Source organism: Nyctereutes procyonoides, unplaced genomic scaffold (assembly GCF_905146905.1).
Source record: "Nyctereutes procyonoides isolate TBG_1078 unplaced genomic scaffold, NYPRO_anot_genome, whole genome shotgun sequence".
Lineage (NCBI taxonomy): Eukaryota > Metazoa > Chordata > Mammalia > Carnivora > Canidae > Nyctereutes > Nyctereutes procyonoides.
The window spans coordinates 1,337,462-1,356,333 of record NW_026575136.1 but is presented as its reverse complement, the minus strand read 5'-3'; the positions used below and the strand labels follow the sequence as shown (position 1 = coordinate 1,356,333).

The 18,872-nt window shown below is 36.3% G+C and overlaps 1 protein-coding gene across 1 annotated transcript in view; it reads right to left on the bottom strand.

Moving 5' to 3' along the window:
- Positions 1–18,872, bottom strand: part of LOC129495535 (thrombospondin type-1 domain-containing protein 7B) — a 741,731-nt gene that overhangs the window by 180,032 nt on the left and 542,827 nt on the right. Inside the window, exon 14 of the mRNA XM_055303120.1 lies at positions 7,127–7,305. Coding sequence (XP_055159095.1) covers positions 7,127–7,305 — 179 coding nt within the window. The remainder of the gene's footprint in view (positions 1–7,126; positions 7,306–18,872) is intronic.

Below are 18,872 nucleotides of genomic sequence, written 5' to 3'. Positions count from 1 at the left end.
TCTGGCAGCGTTTACCAACTTCCCTGATCTGAAGAGCCAGCAAAACCAAACCTTTGTTAACAAATACACATTCCTGGACCCACTGTAACTGTGCAGGCCACAGTCTCCAGAGCAGGGTCTGGGGAAACCAACTTTATATCACTCTCCACCTCCATGCTGATTATTCTGTTATGATCAGTAAAAGTTATGAAACAATGAACTCTGGATTTCAAAATATTTAAATAAGCTTCTCTGAGAAACTATATTTATCCTGACTCTAAAGTCATGTAGAAAAAATAAATCATGATTTCACTAATGTTTTCCTGTAGGGATCTATTACAGGATCCAGGTAACTTGCTTTCTGGTAACAATATTGGCATAAAGCTTAAAAAATCTAAACGGGATAAACTTCAATTCATAGGTGAGTCCTGAAGACCTAATATACAGCACAGTGATTATAATCAACAATACTGTAAGCTTCAAAGTGGCTAAGAGACAAGGTCTTAATTGTTCTCACCACAAAATAGAAATGATAACTACGTGACATGGGAGATGTGTTAGTGCCTTGATAATCACATTGCAATATATAAATGTATCAAATCGGTACACAGTACATCTTAGGCTTATATAATGTTAAATGTCAAATTATATCTCAAAGAGCTAGAGAATTAGTATGCCATTAAAATTTTACTTTCAAGTAGATATTCAGCAAGTTTTTTTTTATTTTTATTTTTTTTTTGTTTTTTTTTTTGCAAGTTTTTTTAAAGGTGTTACACTCCCATCATTTCAATTTAATTTTATAAAAAGTATGTTTATAAAATCAAATCTTGAGGTTAAAGTCAAAACCACATTCTTTCAATACCTGAAAAAAAGAGAGAAACTTCTACTCTGTGTTTAAGGCTTTAGGACAGAATGATTCAAGAAGGATATGAAAAGCAGGCTATGCCACTATGTTTCTAGAAAAATACTTGAGAACTTCTACTTTAAGTACTTGGTTAAGAAGATAGTTTTATAAAATTGTAAACATAGATGATGTGATTTCCTGCTGAAGCTGATGTTATCCAATGTAATATTTCGGGACTTTAGGAGTTAAGGGACCAAGGATAATATGAGGTATGGGAACATAGTGAAAGTGTTACGAAGACCAAATTTGACAAAATTTGCTTGTTTCATAGCTCTATGGCTGTCCCTAGCCAGTCCTAGTGTTTCTGCCTAGAGACAGTTACAGGGGCTAAGGGAGGCTGCCCCAAGATGGGCTACTTTGCCATGAAAATTACTGTAAGCTGAAAGCAATCAAGACCCTATAGGCTCAAGAGAACTTCACAGAATAACCTAAATTGGAGGTCTTTCTCAGAATAAGTATTACTCTCAGAGATAAATTTTATTGGAGTGACTCATCTATAAAGCAGGGCAAACATCTAATTACCAAACATCCGCTCTTCTTATCGCCCTGTGAATTTCATTCCTTTCCTCTAAAGTCCCAGACTACAGTCCCCCTTTCCCTTAGTTCAGAATGACATGCATACCGCATATTGCCTGTCTTTGGGATTTTCATGTCTGTGTGGATTCCCTGTACATGCAGTGCTAAATCTGATTTTCTCTTGTTAATCTCCCTCAAATGAATTCCATTCTTAGTCCAGCTAGAAGGACCCTTGAAGAGGAAATGAATTCTTGCTCCCTGACAATAGCATGAGGAACATTTACTAAGCCAGCTTAATAAAGACCATTCTAGAGGTACATAAGATCATCTTGAGTAAGAATTAAAAGTGATTTTGAGTACTTGCAGAGTAGCAATACCCAATATTAAACACAGTAAAATTCAAGACAGTGGACAACAGGTATAAGAAAATTGCTTTCATGAGTGATTTTGGCAGCTCTCAAGAAAAATGATCAAAGTTCTAAAACATTTTAATAAGCCTGAGAGCTATTACTTTGGAATGATCAAGAATAGTTTATGTGTAGACACAAATGTCCAGGGGTGGGGGGAGAGAAATTTCTTAAGAAAAACAATTTTTCTTGGGAGACGGTGACAGGGCAAGAACAGAAAAGAGAAATTGCATCCCTTCTGAGCTCTACTCAGCTCAATTAGTGAGCTATCACAACTTGAGAGCCTTTTGGGTTGGCACACAGACATAAAGGATAAACAAATGGAAAAGCACTAGCCCCTAGGAGCCAGACTGTGCTGCTTCTGAGATGGAGTGTAGTGTACTTAGGTTTTGGAATAACTACTACTGTGTTGGGGAGAGATGAAATCTTCTAGGAGTATCTGCCCTATTGAATCCTCCCAAGTAACCCTGAAGAAAGAATCACCCTGCTTCCCTTAATTCTATGGCATATGATATTTCATACTTAAAATCTTATCAAAGGTGCAAAAACCAACACCCCTCCCCACACAAGAATGGTATACCTGGCCTGGGCTGCCTTCAACATTAATGCTTGAGAACAGGACCTCTTACTGCATTACAGTCTGGGTCTCCTGCCAAAGTACTAAGTCTAAAGTGAGCACAACAATGTCAGGAATGATTTGAACTAGCCTAGAATGAGTGATAGTTAGGCTGGTGGAAAAGAAGCAAAAAGCCAAAACTGGTTAACTCAAATTAAAGCTTAAGTGTAGCCATATTTTTCTGGGTAAACAGGCATTCAGATAGAGTGACAGTTTCCACATCGTAATATGCTACTATTAATGTAGTATTGAATGAGCATAAGCTCTTTCTCTTTAGCAACCTTTTTTTTTTTCCATCCAAAAGCCTCTTCTAAGGAAGAAACATTCATGCTAAAATATTTTTATGTATCTTTGGGAAGAAAGTATTTTTAAAAACATTATTGGGGAGCCCAGGTGGCTCAGCGGTTTAGAGCTGCCTTCAGCCCAGGGCTTGATCCTGGAGACCCGGGATCGAGTTGTGATCCTGGAGACCTGGGATCGAGTCCCACATTGGGCTCCCTGTATAGAGCCTGCTTCTCCCTCTGCCTGTGTCTCTGCCTCTCTCTCTCTCTCTCTCTCTCTCTCATGAATAAATAAATAAAATCTTAAAAAGACAAAAACAAAAACATTACTACCCTGCTATGAAAAATAAAATGCATCATATTCATTTCCAATTTTAGACCATTTCTCTTTGAGGGAAAAGACACAACTATAAAATAGCAATTGTTTCTAAAAAACACACATATTCAATTTATATACTCTCATTCAGTTGCGAACTTAATCAAAACTCTTTCAAAAATGTATTTAAGTAGACAGCATACATTTTTTAAGAGTATAGGTAATGAATCTCAATGTGTGATTTTTTTCCACATCTACACTGTGAACACACAAGATTTGCAACCTATAAACAAAGGATTATTTTCTAGAACTCTTGTCTTCAGTCATATGAAGAACTCATAAGAGGAAATATAAGTCCAACAGAGCTTTAATGTCCCTATATTTAAGCTTCTATTAAGGAGAAGTTCAAAAGAAAAAAAAAAGCAAAAATAAACAGTATAAATAATCTACTCAACATATTATAGGCTGTGAAAAAATTAAAATGTATTATGTATTTTATTATACAAAGGAGAGTCAAGGGCATCAGCCAACTGACCTGATAATCCAATAAACTGTTTAGAAGTTTTCTGCCTTGATAAGAGTTTTGGGTAAACTGTATGCCAGAGCTACTTAGCATCACAAATATACTTAGCAGAAAGCTATTCAAGTATTGCTGTCATTTTGGCACTTCTAGAGAAAAAGCTATCACATTGATAGGTTTGGGTTTAAAAGAGAGGCTTTTTATGAGAGATTATAAAAATTGATTCCACTAACAGGTTCAGAACAGTTTATGAGCTTGTGTATATAACACCAACCTTCCCCCCCACCACTTTTTTTTTTTTTTTTTTAAATCACTGAATTAGATTTCAATGGGCATCCAACATCCAGGAGTTTTCAGACAAATCCTGAAAGACTGTTGGGGTAATAATAGTTTGGAGGTTACTTTTTTCTTCCAGAAGGACTAATGTTTTTGAGGATTTAAATGACACATCAGAGCACAGGAGACCAGGGTTCTAACATTTTTTCTATGGAACTAACCACCCACTCATCCAGAGAAAAGGCTTCTTTTAAAATAAAGCATCTAGTATATGTAATCTGACAATACAAAAGGTAGTTCACTAAAGGCTGGAATGAGTTACAAAAGTAGAAAGACTTTGTCTTCAAAAGACCTCTCTTTCTAAAGAGAAACGGAGAAGAATGAATAAGCATATGCAGATATACTGACATTTACGTAGGCATATATGTTATATATACACACACACAAGTTGTATATATGTTTACAGATACACTTATGAACAATATATTTGGCTCAATCTGACATATACAGAATTTTCCTCTTGTACAGGTACTAAAGATATGTGTCTCTCTTACTGTTAAAATGTGGTTATATATTTTTCTAAGCTCTTACTTATGTGAATGGAACAGAGAACATTAACCTGGTTCTAAAAATAGGAAAAAATAAATTTAAACCTGAGGACCAATTTGAAAGGAGACAAATAACCTAAGGCCATTAGTAAAATTTAACTTTACAAACAAGCCTCAGTGGGTGTACCTTTAACTGGATCACAGCTTATAGAAACAAATAGCAATTTTTTCTAAAGAAGCTGGGGAATATTTCCTCAATAATGAAAATTCCTGTCAACCCAATTTTTTTCAGTTAAGAAAATATGGATAACGTTAAACAGATTTCTATATATTATGTAATGTGCACACACACACATACATACACACACAGCGGCTGCTATTGGATTTAAGAGCAAATATATAATGAAGTCAGCAAAGATAGCTTTCCACAAATCTTAAGGTAAAAGTGTGACTACTTTGGAAAAGGAATTTCTCTAAGCATAATTCTGTCTAAATTTAGAATTTTTTTTACAATAAAATTTACTATTTATAATAGTATTTTACAATAGTATTCTCCTTATAAGAGGGAAGCCTTATTACTTAATGCCCCTATCAATTAACTTATGTTAAAATACAAAGTATGGATTAGGGTGAAGTTTTTCAATTTAAGTTGAATTAAGCCACACACGTGCTAGACATATGAAACCTCCTTATAGTAGTATATATACCACACTAAATTTGAGTTCTCATTAAATCCTAGGATTTGTTTCAAAGCATAAACAAATGTCTCTGGAATGCCAAAATTCCCTTCCTGAATTCAAGAGTTACAAATACCTCTTGCAGACGGCCCCATCCTCACATAATTTTCACTTATGGAATTTATCTAAGTTATCCTTAAAAGTTGGGCTTAATTTTTTTTTTTTTTTAGCTTGTACTACTTCTGAAGGTTACCAGTTTTATATGCCAATCAAGCATTTTGAAAAAAGTTTCCTTTAAGTCACAACAGCTTGACAAGTATCTTCATCTTCTTTATACTCTCAAATTTGATAGACACACTTCTACACATTTGCCTTTGCATACTGAAAATAGTCTTCAATGAAGTCTGCACTCCAAAGAAGTCCCTTTAATCCCTTGCTAATTTCCTACTTCATATAATTAGCATATTAAAAACCGGTGTTTAACATAATTGTTATTAAGGTTTAGCTTTCATTGAAGATTTTGAGAAAGAATAAGAATTATCATGCATTGTTTATAAATTCTTAGTAGTTATTTTCCATTTTAAATGCCTAGAAAATCCTCTAGGGAGGGTCAAATAGTCCTCAGACATAGAAGTCACTTGAAAATCTTCCTTGTAATCATAAAACTGTCTTATATATTTCTTTGTCCTAAAGTAAGGCTTATCTCTTAGACCACCTCTGCTTTGACTATTTCCCTCCTGTTTTTATTAATCATATCTTAATCTTCCCTTCACCAAACTACTATATCTGTGGTGTTTAGGGGGTTTCTTTGCTTGTTTTTGCAACTTCTATGTTGATTTTATGATCCTCTGCCTTGTCTTCCCCCATAGGTTTGCATTAGCTTTGAGAGAAGAAACTATGATCACTATTTTACCATAAAACCTTAAAAAAAGAGAACACTCTGCCATCTTAGAACAGAAATATTCTTTGGTGGAATGGTAATTTTTCAATTTTCAATGAGTTATGGGTCTTTTAACAAAACTTTAGGGGAAAAAAATAGCTCGAGATACTGGCCTTAATTGACACCTGATATCTTGTGTCATGTATTTGTATGCTTTTCAAATTAAGAATAGACACATGGATTTCCCTTGCATTCAACAACCTGTATAGAAAATCTAATCAAAAGGAGGTATCAAACTGCAGAAATAAATAGAATTAGTAATAGATGCCTATGCAGCTATTCTGTTCAAATATCTGCAGGATCACACTTTTCACAACTTTAAAAATAAGGAATTTTCAACTATCATCAATTTATGCTCTATCTATTCAATTGATTGAAAAAAATACATATTGGTCCTAATCTGATAACCACTATGTAATCATGGGAGAAATTTGTGGTCTTTATTATGATTCTTAACTAAATCTTCAGCTCTGTTACATAGGAAAAGCCAACTAACAAGATCTAACAAAACTTTGCCTGGGATGGTAATTTTATTAGACATCTATCTATATGGAAGGGTATCCTTCAGGGTTCCATTTATGAAAATGGCTTTGACTTTGGGGAAATAGGTAGAGAAATAGGTCAGAAAAGATATGAAAAACTGGAAACTTTGGTGTTGTTGAGAAGAAATAAATTAGATGAAGAGTTTGGTGATGGAAAATAGTATCCCATTTTTAGAATACATGGATGAAACTACTAACTCTACTTATCACCGGAAAGTACTAGACATTCTTCCTACATTAGTATTTATATATTTTTAATACTTAAATATATGCATTTATATATATATATATATATATATACAAATTACTTTTATAATATGAATAATCAAATTACACTTCAAGACCATATAAAATCAGTAGGATTATTTCTTGTAAATATTATTATTGCTAGTAACACCAAGTTGGTCTCTGCATTACCTAGGAGTGGGCAAGGTTTCTATTACTAACTCTGTTATATTACTTTATGTCCTCTTAACCCTTCTTCTGAGCTTGTGATGACTTTTTATGAGCTACTTGTAACAAGACAATGACTTCAATTTCCACGAGAAATAATCAAGTGGGTAATTTCTTTTCCATTTTTTTGTTGTTGCTTCATACACTTTACCTGATTCTTGAGATCCAGTCTGGGACATGGGCGACCCCCATTGTAAGGTTTCTCTTTTAGCCATTTGGACCGAATTCTCACTCCAATCCCACAAGATGAACTGCAAGACCCCCAACTAGACCAGTCGCTTAACTTGCAATCAAAAGGGCATGGGATGACACATTCTTCTTGAACATAACCTGAAAGAAAAAGATTTATGTAAAGGGAGGAAGCCTAATCGAAATGTACTGATCGAATTTACTTATTTACAGAAAGTAAATAATTACAGCTCAGATTTTTCAACAATGTCACTGCAATGGCTTCAGTGATTTTTCTGTTCAAATAAACAGAAAAAGGTTTTAAGAGACAGGTACAAATTGTTAGGTTTGCATTCCAAATTTGTGCCATCTAACACTTTATAGCCAATTCTGTGAAGGAAGAGCAAAGTAGTTAGTCCTGCTTTCTGTTAGGAAGAAATAGTGTTTCAAAGCTAATGATGGCACTATCTACCCTCACTGAGTCTTGGGTTCTATATAATTCTCATAATTCTCCACGTGGGACAGAGTGCATAGGAGAGTCCATCTCTATTAGTATCTGATCTGCAAGGCTTTCACTAAGAGAGCTCTTGATTCTCATTTTACGGCTTGGAGGTGGTAGGAGTACAGAGTGGACCAAAAGTTAGGAAAAGCAGGATATTATTTACCAACTACAGGAAGAGTGAAAGATTGCATGATGAGATTATACTGGAATCAAGAGACATGGGTAGAAATGTACAGGCAGATGTTCTAGCTTTACCTAGACTTACACCCAATCCCAGCCCACTTCTTGCTATAGTCTTTCTCTGGATGATATCATAATTTAACTATTACCTCTACTAATTATTACCAAATACATATTTCCTACGTTAATCTTACTACTGACTTCTCTAAGACCTACTGATCCACTCTAATTGGATTCCTAATTATCTTCAAATTCAGCATATCTAAAACTGAAACCATCTATTTCCTTTAAAAACTGCTAATTCTCTTGTATCATTCATCTTAATTAAGTGCAACATATTTGATCCCTGTACCTGGTGTGCATGCCTGTATAATTTCATCCCTTTAAGTTTGGGCAGGACTTTGAATATAATGGGATGCCACTCCCATGATTACGTTATGGTGTATAGCAAAAAAGGAAGGGGATTTGCCTATTTAATAATATGTTATATTAGTTGATTTTGAGATGAATCAAAAGGAAGATTGAGAGATTAGCCCAGGAGAGTAGCATAAGAAGACCCTGAACTCACCTCCTCTGTGGACATACCAAATCTACACCTAGTTATATAGCAATTCCTCCTGAAGAACCGTGGCTGATTGAAAACCTTCTGCCCAAAAAAAAGGTAGACCATGTAGAGAATGGCAAGACAGATGGTGACATGGTAGCTAAAGAAACCCCCACACGTAATGCTGTGAAGTACAGTGGGAAAAGATAGTACTGAGGGACCATGAGCAGGTTCATCTACCTGGGGCCCAGAAACAAACAAACATGGTTTTAAAAAGCAACTAGAATGAAAAGAACAGTCTCAGAACCCTGCCAAAAAGACAGCTGTTGGAACTCTCTCCAGGTTGGACAGGCTGGCTAGCATTACAATATACATTCCCCTACCATCCTGCAGACATGAGCAGGGTCCACGCATCCTAGTCAGCCTGCTACCTCAGAAACCCCTGGACCCCTACCCCCATAAGCCCCAGATTCTCTGGGACACAGAAAAAAGCCAAAGTTTATTTATTTTTTAAAAAAAGATTTTATTTATTTATTCATGAGACACACACACAGAGAGAGAGAGAGAGAGAGAGAGAGAGAGAGAGAGAGAGAGAGAGAGGCAGGCACACAGGCAGAGGGAGAAGCAGGTTCCATGCAAGGAGCCTGACATGGGACTTGATCTTGGGTCTCCAGGATCAGGCCATGGGCGGAAGGCGGCGCTAAACCGCTGAGCCACCCAGGCTGCCCAAAAGCCAAAGTTTAAAAGAGCAGCTAGAATATAAAGGATTCAGTCCTTGATCTCTGCCAAACAGTAGAAGAGTTTGCTAGAACTCCAAGGTGGAGAGTCCGTCAAGTGCCACAGTTAATGTTCTTCTTCCATCTTGATAGTGTGGACAAAGGTAGGATCCAGGCACCATAGCTGGCCTACTGCCTCAGTAAGCCTTTTGCCCTTAACCAACACTAGTGCCAGCTGTCCCATCAAGGAAGCCCCAGGGCAGCCCATAATGGGACACTCTGGGTCAGCACTCACTGTAGCTCCAGCCATCTCACCAAGATGGCATAGGCACAAAGCACCTCAGAACATTCCAAGTTTGTACCACTTAGCTCCATACAACTTGGCAGGGTGACCCCTACATGGAGTGCTTTGGGAATACCTGGCCCATTTTCATCTCTGTTCCAGCCATTGTGCCAGGATGCCTTGGTGTGGCATTCCCTGGGATACACAGCCCATGCCCATATAGGCTCCAGTAACCCTGCCAGGGTACTCCTGTGCAGAATACCCTCGGACATCCGAGCTTGCATACACTTCAACTCAGCTGTCCTGCCAGGACAGTCCCAGCATGGAGAGTCCCAGGTCTCCCAGCCCACAACAGCCATACCTCCAGCCAGCCAGCCAAAGTCACCAGACACACCTCTAGTTTAGGTGAAGTAGTTGTTCTGCTGAATTCATACAAACAAAAACAAAGTCAAACAAAATGAGGAGACAGAAGAATATGTTCTAAATGGGAAAAAAAGAGGCGAAAACCTCAGGAAATGAGTAATATGCTTGATACAGAGTTGAAAGTGATAGTCACAAAAGTGTATAACAGACTGGAAAGAGGAGCGGATAAACTCAGAGAGAATGTCAAAGAAATATAAACATAAAAAATAATAATCAGAGCTGAATACAATAACTTAAATGAAAAAATACATTAAAGGGAATCAACAGAAAATTAGAAGATGCAAAAGAATGAACTGGTGATCTGGAAGACTGGGTAATGGAAAGCAACTAAACTGAACAGCAAACAGACAAAAGGAAAATAAATGAGGATAGGTTAAGAGATCCTTTGGGCAACATCATATAAACATATGTATGCATTATATAGGGTCTTAGAAAGAGAAAAGAGAATAAAAGCAGAAAACTTATTTGAAGAAATAGTAGCTGAAAATTTTCCTAAGTTGGGGAATAAGAGATATCCAAGCTCAGAAAGCACAAAAAGCCTCAAACAAAATGACCCCAAGGAGGTCCATACCACAACACACAACAATGAAAGTGGCAAAGACTAAAGATAAAGAGACTTTTATGGGGTACCTGGGTGGCTTAGTTGGTTAAGTGTCTACCTTCACCTGGGGATATGATCCAAGGGTACTGAGATCAAGCCCCAAATCAGGCTCCCTGCACAGTGGGGAGTCTGCTTCTCCCTCTCCCTCTGTCCCTTCTTCTGCTTGTGCTCCCTCTCAAATAAAATTTTTAAATTAAAAAATAAAGATAAAGAGAATTTTAAAAGTGGCAAGAGAGAAGCAACTCTATGCACAAAGGAATCTCAATAAGTCTATCAGCTGATTTTTAACAGAAACTTGGCAAACCAAAAAAGAGTGTTATGATATAGTCAAAGTGCTAAAAGGAAAACAAAACAAAACAATACCCATAATTAAGAACACTCATTTAAACAAGACTATTAATCATAATTAAATAAGAAATAAAGTGTTTTCCAAACAAAAGTCAAGAGTTCATCACCACTAAACTTACCTGAAAAGAAATGTTAAAGGAACTTCTTTAAGTGGTAAAGAAAAGGCCATAAAGAGTAAAAAAAAGGGGTCCCTGGGTGGCTCAGTGGTTTAGCACCTGCCTTCGGCCCAGGACGTAATCCTGGAGTCTAGGGATCGAGTCCCGCATCAGGCTCCCTGCATGGAGCCTACTTCTCCCTCTGCCTGTGTCTCTGCCTCTCTCTCTGTGTCTCATGAATAAATGAATAAAATCTTAAAAAAAAAGAGAGAGAGAAAAGAAGAAGAAGAAGAAGAAGAAGAAGAAGAAGAAGAAGAAGAAAATAAAAAAAGATGTAAAATATGACAACATGTACATGAACTATGGAGGGGAAAGTAAAAATGTTCTTTTAGAATGTTTTCAAACTTAAGTGACCACCAACTTAATACAGACTGCTATATATTTAGGATGTCATATATGAATATCATGGTAACCACCAACAAAATTTATAATAGAAACACAAAAATATAAACAGAAAAAAGAAAAAAAATAAAAGAAAAAAAATAAAAAAGAAAAAAAGAAAAACAGAAAAAAGCCAAGCATAAGATTACAGAAAGTCATCAATTACAAGATAAGAACAGAGAAGTACATAAACAACCAGAAAACAATAAGAAAATGGCATTAAGTGTATAAATATCAATAATTACTTTCATGTAAATGAGCTAAATGCTGTAATCAAAATATGTAAGTTAACTGAATGGATGAAAACCAAGCCCCAACTATTTGCTACCCATAGGAGACTCACTCGCTATAGACCTAAAGACACATACAAACTATAAGTGAAAGGATAGAAAAAGATATTCCATGCAAATGGAAGTGAGGGAGAAAAAAGCTGACATAGCAGAACTTACATTAGACAAAATAGCTTTAAATTAAAGATTGTTTTGGGCAGCTGGGTGGCTCAGTGATTAAGCATCTGCCTTTGGCTCAGGTCGTAAACCTGAAGTCCTGGGATTGAGTTCTGCATCAGGCTCCCCACAAGGAGTCTGCTTCTCCCTCTGCCTATGTCTCTGTCTCTCTGTGTCTTTCATGAATAAATAAATAAAATCTTTAAAACAAAACAAAACAAAAACAACAAAGACTATATCAAGAGATAAGGACACTAATGATAAAGTGATCAATTCAGTTATAATGATTTCATATATCTAGTCATCCAATATTGGAGCACCCAAATATATAAAGCAACTATTTGAAGACATAAAAGTTGAAACTGACAATAATAGAAAAATAATAAAGGACCCTAATATCCCATTTACATCAATGGATAGATAATCCAGGTAGAAAAAAATCAATAAAAAGCAGTGGCTTTGGATGACACATTAGACCAGAAGGACTTAAGATATACACGGAAAATTCCATCCCAAAACACACAATACACATTCTTTTCAAGGGCCCATGGAACATTCTCCGGGATAGATGCGTGAGGTCACAAAGCAGGTCCCAGTAAATTTAGGAAGACTGAAATCTTATCAAGCATCTATCTTTTCCAATCCCAATGGTTTGAAGCTAGAAATCAATTTTAAGAAAAGGACTGAAAAAAGACACAAACACATGAAAGCTCAATAATATGCTACTAAACAACGAGTGAGTCAATGGAGAAATCAAACTGAAGAAGTTTAATACCTGAGACAAATGACAATAAAAATGTGGTGGTCTGAAAGTTTTTGGACATTATGAAATGTATTCTAAGAAGGAAATTTGTAGTGATACAGGCCTATCTCAAGAAACAAACAAAACCAAATTATCTCATCTTATGACTAAAGAATTAGAAAATGAAGAATAAAGTAAGCCTAAAGTTAGAAAGAAGAAAATAATAAATTCAGAGTATAAATAAAAGAGAGCTGAAAAAATAGAAAAGATAAAAAGATAAAATTGACAAACTTTAGCCGGATTACAAAAAAAGACACCCCCCCCCAAATAAATAAAATAAAAAATGAAAGAGAAGAAGTGACAGCTGATACCACAAATACATAAAGGATCATAAGATTGTAGGCCAACAAATTGGACAACCTAGAAGAAATAGATAAATGCTTAAAAAAGGAAATCTTTCAAAACTAAATCAGAGGGATCCCTGGGTGGCTCAACGGTTTAGTGCCTGCCTTTGTCCAGGGCATGATCCCAGAGTCCTGGGATTGAGTCCCACATTGGGCTCCCTACATGTAGCCTGCTTCTCCCTCTGCCTGTGTTTCTGCCTCTCTCTCTCTCTCTCTCTCTGTCTCTCATGAATAAATAAATAAAATCTTAAAAAAAAACTAAGTCAGGAAGAAATTAAAAATCTGAATAGAGGGATGCCTGGGTGACTCAGTGGTTGAGGGTCTGCCTTCCATTCAGGATGTGATCCCAGGGCCTGGGATTTAGTCCTGCACTGGGCTACATTCAGGAAGCCTGCTTTTCACTCTGTCTATGTCTCTGCCTCTCTCTCTCTCTTTCTCATGAATAAATAAAATCTTTAAAAAAAATCTGAATAGATTATAAGTAATAAAACTAAATCAGTTATCAAAAATAAAAAAAAAAACACAAAAAACCCTATAAGACAAAAGTCCAAGACCAGATGTATTTACAGGTAAATTATCTTAAACATTTTCAGAAGAGTTAATACATTCTCCCCAAATTAATTAAAAAAAAAAAAAAAGAGGAAGGAAAGATTGCAAATACATCTGCAAGGCCAGCATTACCAAAAAAGCTATAAAAAAAAAAAAAAACTAGAGGCCAATATCCCAACAAACATAGATACAAAAATCCTCAACAAAATATTAAGAAATTGAATTCAATAATACATTAAAAGGATCATTCACTGTGATCTAGTGGTATTTATTCTGGGGATGCAAGGATGGTTCAATATCCACAAATCAATCAATATGATACACTACATCAATGAAACAAAGGATAAAAATGATTAGCTCATCTCAATATACACAGAAAAAAGCCTTCAACAAAATTCAACATCAATTTATGATAAAAACTCACAATGAACTGGTCTTATAGGGTACACATCTCAGCATAATTAAGGTCATATATGAAAAATCCAGAGCTAACATCATACTAAACAGTGAAAAAAAAGTTTTCTGTAATGTTAGGGAAAAAAAAAACAAGGATGTTCATTCTTACCAGCTTCATTTAACATAGTGTTAGAAATCCTAGTCATAGCAGTCAGACAAAATGGGCATCCAAATTGCTAAGAAAACATTAAATCTTCACTATTTACAGACAACATGATGCTATATATATAAAAAAACCCAACCCTACAGAAGGCAACAAAAATTATTAGAATAAATGAATTCAGTAAAATTATAGGGTATGAAATATACAGAAATATGTTATGTTTCTATATATTAACAGCAAATTAGCAGAAAGGGAAATTAACAATCTCATTTATAATTGCACCAAAAAGCATATAATACCTAAGAATAAACTGAACCAAGGAGATGAAATACTTATACTCTGAAAACTATAAAATGCTAATTAAAGAAACTGAGGATGACACAGACTAGAACATATTCCAAGCTCGTGGATGAGAAGAATCAATATTGATCAACGTTGTTAAAATGTCTATTTTAACCTCAAGCAAAGGACAGATTTAATGCAGTGCCTCTCAAAACACCAATGGCATTATTCATAATATAGAACAAATACTAAAATTTGTATGGGGCCACAAAGGATTAGCCAAATAGCCAAAAGCACCCTTAAGAAGAAAGAACAAAACTGGAGTTATCATAATCCTAGATTTCAATATTTACAACAAAGCTTTAATAAAACAGTATGGTACCAGGCCAAAAAGAGACACACAGGTCAACAGAACATTATATAGGGCAGAAAAATAAAACTATGTTTATATGATCAGTTAATCTATGACAAAGAGTGCAAAAATACACAATGGAGAAAAGATAGTTTCTTCAACAAATGGTTCTGGGAAAACTGGACAGCTACATGCAAAAGAATGAAACTGGGCCACTTTCTTACACTATATGCAAAAATAAATTCAAAATGGATTAAAGACCTAAATATGAGACCAGAAACCATAGAACCCCTAGGAGAAAATAGAGGCAGTAATCTCTTAGATATTGACTTTAGCTACAGTTTTCTAGATAGGTCTCCTCAAGTAAGGGAAACAAGCTATTGGGGCTACAACAAAATAAAAACCTTTTGCACAGCAAAGGAATCTATCAATAAAACAATAAGGTAACCTGAATGGGAGAAGATATATGCAAATGATATGTCCGATAACGGGTAATATCCAAAATATATAAAGAACTTACAACTCAACACAAGAGAAAACCAAACAAATCCAATTAGAACATAGGCAGAAGACTTGAATAATTTTCAAAAGAAGACATACAAATGGCCAAGAGATGCATGAAAAGATGTTTAATATCACTAGTCATCAGGTAACTGCAAATAAAAACCCCAAAGAGACATGATCTTATACCTCTAAGAATGGCTAGTACCAAAAAGACAAGTAATAACAAATGTTGGTGAGGATGTAGAGAAAATGGAACTCTCACACACTGCTGGTGGAAATGTAAATTGGTACAACCACTGTGGAAACCAGTATGGTGTTTCCTCAAAAAATTAAAAATGGAAATACCATATGATCCAGTAATCCCACTACTGGGTATTTGCCCAGAGAAAACAAAGTAACCAGCTTGGGAAGCCATATATGCACCCTTATGTCTATAGTAGCATTATTTACAGTAGCTAAAGTAAGAAAGCAACTCAAGTGTCCATCAGCTAATGAGTAGATAAATAAGTAGTGTGTATATATAATGGAATGTTATTCAGTCATAAATAAGAATGAAAGCTTGCCATTTGGGGATCCCTGGGTGGCGCAGTAGTTTGGCGCCTGCCTTTGGCCCAGGGCGCGATCCTGGAGACCCGGGATCAAATCCCACATCGGGCTCCCGGTGCATGGAGCCTGCTTCTCCCTCTGCCTGTGTCTCTGCCTCTCTCTCTCTCTGTGACTATCATAAATTAATTAATTAATTAATTAATTAATTAATTAATTAAAAAAAAGAAATCTTGCCATTTGTGACATGGATAGACCTAGAGGGTATTATTCTAAATGAAATAAGTTAGGGAAAGATAAATACCACATGACTTCACTTATACGTGGATAACAACCAAACAAAAAACAAGGTAGAAACAGACTCAGAGAACAGAACTTCAGAGAACAAACCAAAGGTTTCATTGGGGAGGATAGTAAAAGGATGGGCAAAATGTGTGAAGGGGAATGGGAGGTACAAGCTTCTAGCTATGGGATGTGTAACTCAGGAGGAAGAACTTTACAGAATAGGGAATGCAGTCAATGGTATTTTAATAGTGTTATATGGCGATAGATGGTAGCTCCACTTGTCAGTATAACATGAGATAAGTAGTTGTCAAAGCAATGTTGTAAACACGAAAATATTATGTTTTGTGTTAACTATATTTCAATAATAATTAAAAAGGACACTGTGTCCATGAAAGAATATTAGGTGCAAAACAAATAGCTACCACAACAAGAACAAAAAAGGAGGGAGGAGTTAATCCGGGGGTGGGCATGACTTAATCAGGTGAAAACTCTTAACAGAGTTTCTGTGGAGTAAGAGATCTTCTGTTGGCCTTAAAGATGCAAACAGCCATGGATAAAATGCCTGTGGAGTGGCCACACTTCAGGCGACTGCAAGCACCCTCCAAAATCTGAAGGCAGCCTAGGTCTGTCAACCAGTGGGAGAGCAGGGACCTCAGCCCACAGTTTACACCAGATGAATTCTGCCAAGAATTCCAAGGGAGTTTGGAAGAGGAGCTTCCCCAAGTCATGCCTCTGCTGGCGTAACTGTAGCCTGTTGAGACTCCTAAGCAGAGAATCTAGGAAAGCCATTCCTGTGCTTCTGACCCATGGAAATAGAGATAATAAATGTTTTGAGCTGCTGAGTCTTTACTGATTTATGCGGCAATTAAAAATTATCATATTATCCCCAATAAAAATCTGTTATCTTAAACCTTCCTCTATCATTTTATTTATTTATTTTAAATATTGTTTTTTTTTAAGATTATTTATTTATTTATTCATGAGACACAGAGAGAAAGAGGCAGAGACACAGGCAGAGGGAGAAGCAGGCTCCGTGCAGGGAGCCAGACGAGGGACTCAATCCCGGGGCCCCAGGATCAGGCTCTGGGCTGAAGGTGGCGCTAAACCGCTGAGCCACTGGGGCTGCCCCCTCCATTATTTTGTACATATATTATTAGGTATAATAAATTCCAATTGTTGAAGCATCACAGACATGTCATTTGCTCTATAATTCCTGGTTCAAGATCTTACAGTTTCTGGCCCCGAATACCATAATATTTTCTCCACCAGTCTCCCTTTTTACTAATCATTCCTTTTGTTATTGGACAGTCACTCCAAAGAAAAAGTTACTTTTCTAAAAGTAACTTATGGTATTCCTAACTTTGAAAACCTTTGCTGATTTCCTTAAAACTAAACTGCCATCTACTTTGCAAAAACTATAAAATTCCTTACAAGAGACTCTAAGCAAAGATTTTTGACCCTGGCTGTAAGATATATTCCCACTGCACAAGACACACTACAGATCAACTTGACCAGAATGTCATGGAATAGGACCTAGAGGAATACCAAGAGGAATCTAAAGTGTAGTCAAAGCTGAGGGCCACCTCCAGAACTCATTCTCCACCTGCCCTTCTGTCTCCTGAATCTTGAAATATGTCTCCATAGACGAATTCATCTTCTCTAGTAATGCCCATGCCTTTCCTCATGCAGAAAAATTTTCTCCAACCAGGTTAGTCTTCCTCATTCATTACATCAGCCACTCCTTGCCAACAGAGTCAACCACCTGGTGCCACCATTTGTCTGCCATGCCAGTCTGGCAAAACTTCAGACCTAGATTGGTCCAACTGTTTTCCTATTCTGCTTCATCCTAGATGACCAGCAGAGATGAAGAAAATGCTAACTCTACACTTGTGACACTGTTAATTTCACACTTGTGACAACCACATTCTCATACTGACTAGAGATTTTTCTGAGTTTCCTCTCCCATTTCATATTGCAGCTTGTTCAAACCTTTTCCACCTCTTCTCAAATTTTAAGACCTCAACCCTTGTTTCCCAGAGAAAAACAGAAATAAGAGCTCCTTTAAACTCCTGTGAATATGTCTGTATTCATTCCCATGTTTTTCTTCTGTCTACATATCATAATGGAAAAGACATCCATTTTTCCTATGTAGGACACATTTTTACTGTTTACAACTCTCTCAGGACCTTATTTCCTTGATTGTATTTCCCCCTCCCTCCCCATATGTGTGTGTCTGTGTGTTTGCATATGTGTTATTTACATATTTTAAGTTCTACATTAAACAAATAATAAAAATAAATAATATTTAAGTTCAATTTCTCTTTGATTAATATTATAATGACTTTACACCAAACATCTAAGGGTCATCAGGAAGGATCTTTGTGGGGTTGAGAAAAATTACTCCATTTGAGGTCATTAAAAGACTAATTTTCAGGCAGCCTTGGTGGCTCAGCAGGTTAGCACCACCTTCAGCCAGGGGCGTGATCCTGGAGACCCAGGATGGAGTCCCACGTCAGGCTCCCGGCATGGAGCTTGCTTCTTCCTCTGCCTGTGTCTCTGCCTTTCTCTGTGTCTCTCATGAATAAATGAATACAATTTAAAAAAAAAGACTAATTATATGTTTAATATAATTATAATTCTAAAGTTCTTTCTAAGGAGACTTGAGTACAAATTTAGGCTTAGGTACATAACAAATGCTAATGTAAGATTAAATACATACGACAAGCATTGCTTAATTTTATAGAGGAACTGAGTCAGAACATGACTCCATTTGCCACTGAATGAAAGCAGAGGACTAGTAAGTGGAATTAGTTCTCATGGCATGCAAGTTTCAAATATAAAATTCCAGGAGACTTTATATAAATAACTTTTAAAGATTTCAATCCCTGGGGTGCCTGGGTGCCTCAGTGGTTGAGTGTCTGCCTTTGGCA